This window comes from Brassica napus, unplaced genomic scaffold (genome assembly GCF_020379485.1).
Source record: "Brassica napus cultivar Da-Ae unplaced genomic scaffold, Da-Ae ScsIHWf_1087;HRSCAF=1551, whole genome shotgun sequence".
Lineage (NCBI taxonomy): Eukaryota > Viridiplantae > Streptophyta > Magnoliopsida > Brassicales > Brassicaceae > Brassica > Brassica napus.
This window is the reverse complement of record NW_026014511.1, coordinates 19,437-22,535: the sequence shown is the minus strand read 5'-3', so window position 1 is coordinate 22,535 and position 3,099 is coordinate 19,437. Positions and strand designations below refer to the sequence as shown.

At 47.3% G+C, this 3,099-nt stretch overlaps 1 protein-coding gene across 1 annotated transcript; it reads left to right on the top strand.

Moving 5' to 3' along the window:
• The first annotated feature begins 1,111 nt into the window (after window positions 1-1,111).
• LOC125595780 lies at window positions 1,112-2,686 on the top strand. Its single transcript, XM_048771275.1, has 3 exons — window positions 1,112-1,306; window positions 1,397-2,038; window positions 2,204-2,686. The coding sequence occupies exons 1-3, from the start codon at window positions 1,112-1,114 to the stop codon at window positions 2,684-2,686; spliced, it is 1,320 nt and encodes a 439-aa protein (XP_048627232.1).
• The last annotated feature ends 413 nt before the right edge of the window (window positions 2,687-3,099 follow it).

Below are 3,099 nucleotides of genomic sequence, written 5' to 3'. Positions count from 1 at the left end.
TTACCGAGGGTTGAATAGGGTTACTGTGAAGAACAAGTACCCATTACCCAGAATTGATTAGCTGTTGGATCAGCTCAAAGGGGCCAAATGGTTTTCCAAGATTGATTTCACCTCAGAGTATCATCAGATCCCAATTGAGCCTAATGATATCAGGAAGACGGCGTTCCGGACCAGGTATGGCCACTATGAGTTTGTGGTTATGCCATTTGGTCTAACCAATGCACCAGCTGCATTCATGAAGATGATGAATGGTATCTTTCGAGATTTCTTGGATGAATTTGTAATCATCTTCATAGATGACATACTTGTATATTCCAGAAACAAGGAAGACCATGAGAAGAATCTCAGGGCCGTACTAGGACGTTTGAGGGAACAAAAACTCTTTGCCAAACTAAGCAAGTGTAGTTTCTGGCAGAAGAGCGTTGGGTTCCTTGGACACATTGTGTCTGATCAGGGCGTGTCAGTAGATCCGGAGAAGGTTCAGACTATACGAGATTGGCCACAGCCTAGGAATGCTACTGAGGTTAGGAGTTTCCTAGGGCTGGCCGGCTACTACAGAAAGTATGTCAAGGGGTTTGCCAGTTTGGCTCAACCCATGACACGACTTACAGGCAAGGATGTGAAGTTTGCCTGGAATGAAGGGTGTGAGAAGTGTTTCTCAGCTCTAAAGGATATGCTGACGAATGCACCAATATTGGTATTGCCGGAGGGAGATCAACCTTATGTGGTCTATACGGATGCGTCCATCACTGGGTTGGGGTACGTCCTGAAACATGGGAAGGTGATTGCTTATGCCTCGAGACAGCTGAGAAAGCATGAAGGGAATAATCCGATCCATGATCTAGAGATGACGGCCGTGGTGTTTGCTTTGAAGATATAGAGATCGTATCTGTACGGAGCCAAAGTCCAGATTCTCACTGATCATAAGAGCTTGAAGTACATTTTCACTCAGCCTGAGTTGAACTTGAGACAAAGAAGATGGATTGAGTATGTTGCTGATTATGATCTGGACATATCATACCATCTAGACAAGGCTAACCTATTGGCTGATGCCTTAAGCCGGAGAAGGGCAGATGTCTCGGCCGAAAGAGAAGCGGATGAACTAGAAGGGATGGTTTGGTCACTACATCTAAATTCCTTGGTTGGACGTGATGAGCCATTGGGATCCGAGGAAGTGGATCAGGCCGATCTACTTACCAGGATACAGCAGGCCAAGAGTTTGGATGAGAACTTGCAAAAAGTGGCTCTTAACGATAAGACGGAGAATCAGATCACAAGCAACGAAACAATCAGGGTGAATGGCCAAGTAAGTGTTCCAAACAGCAAGGGGCTTAAATAAGAGATTATGAGTCAGGCTCATAAGTCAAAGTTCTCAGTCCACCCCATGCTGAATAAGATGTATAGGGATTTAAAAAGGTACTATCACTGCGTAAGGATGAAAACAGCCGAGTGGGTGGCGAGGTGTCCTACTTGCCAGCTTCTGAAGGCCGAACATCAAGTGCCCAATGGTATGCTCCAGAATCTCCCCATACCAGGGTGGAAGTGGGATCACATCACAATGGATTTTGTGACCAGTTTTCCTACGACCAGGAACCAAAAGGATGCGGTTTGGGTGGTGGTTGACAGACTAACCAAGTCGGCCCACTTCTTACCAATACAGAAAGGAGATGGAGTGCATCAGATCGTGAGGATTTACTTGGATGAGATAGTACGTCAGCATGGAGTGTCGGCTAGTATTGTCTCGGACAGAGACTCTAGGTTCACCTCTTACTTCTGGCAGGCTTTTCAAAAAGCCTTAGGAACAAGAATGAACATGAGCACAGCCTATCATCCTCAGACGGATGGGCAGTCAGAGAGGACAATCCAGACATTGGAGGACATGTTAAGGGCCGTGGTGTTGGATTGGGGCGACTCATGGGAAAAGCATCTACCCTTGGTCGAGTTTGCCTACAACAACAGTTTCCATACTAGCATTGGGATGTCACCTTATGAAGCACTGTATGGACGGCCTTGCAGGACGCGATTATGCTGGACCCAAGTGGGGGAGAGGAGCATGTTGGGTCCTGAGATAGTGGAAGAAACCACCGAGAAAATAAGGTTCTTAAAGGAGAAAATGAAAGAAGCACAGGATCGTCAAAAGAGTTATGCATATAGACGAAGGAAACATATTGAGTTTGAAGTTGAAGACTTGGTATATCTCAAGATGATCACATTCAAAGGGAGGGCTAGAGTTTCTGGCAGAAGAAAACTAGACCCTAGGTACTTGGGTCCGTTCAGAATCATAGAAATAGTTGGGGCTGTGGCTTATAAGTTGGAACTGCCACCAGCCATGGATGCGTTCCACAACATGTTTCATGTGTCCCAACTCCAAAAATGTTTGTCTGATGAGGACATAGTCCTACACGAGATCCCTACAGATTTGGGTAAGAATCTGACTCTAGAGACAAGGCCGGTCCGCATAGTGGATCGAACAGAAAAGACAACAAGGAAGAAGACCATTCCCATGATCAAGGTCGTGTGGGAATACAATGGCAAGGATGTAATCACTTGGGAAACAGATGCAAGGATGAAGGCCGAGTATCCTGAGTGGTATGATCAGGTGGTCCCCGAGGAAACACATGATGAGGATTCGAGGACGAATCCATCCCAAGTGGGGGAGACTTCTCATGTCCCCAGTCCGAGATAGGATCGTTGGGATGAGCCATGGTGCGGGGAGATGCACCAGTCAGGTCATTAGACCAGTAGACAAGCGTATCATGGCTCAGACATAGAGTTAAGGGCATCAAAGTGTTGAGACTTAACCAGGGTGAAGAAAGAATGGGTTTAATAGAGCTGGACGAGTGATGTGGGAGCTGGACGGGACAGCGGCCGAGCTTGGGCAGCTCAGGGAAGCTCAATGGGAGCTCAGTCAGCATGCATCAGCTCGTGGAGCTAGAAGGACTACCTCACTCAGCTGGGACCAGCTAGCAGTCAGCTCAACTCAGCTGGGCCGAGTGTTCATGTCCTGGATGGTTGGGCGGTTACTAGGACGGTTATGGTGGTTTGGTTAGATGGTCCGGCTACGGTATGGACGGTCAGTTAAAGGGCTTGGCCTTGGCT

Coding starts and splice junctions, on each gene's coding strand:
- LOC125595780 (XM_048771275.1), top strand. CDS start 1,112: ATGGTTTGGTCACTACATCTAAATTCCTTGGTTGGACGTGATGAGCCA. Junction 1,307..1,396: donor CAATCAGGGTGAATGGCCAA/GTAAGTGTTCCA, acceptor ATGCTGAATAAG/ATGTATAGGGATTTAAAAAG. Junction 2,039..2,203: donor CGCGATTATGCTGGACCCAA/GTGGGGGAGAGG, acceptor GTATATCTCAAG/ATGATCACATTCAAAGGGAG.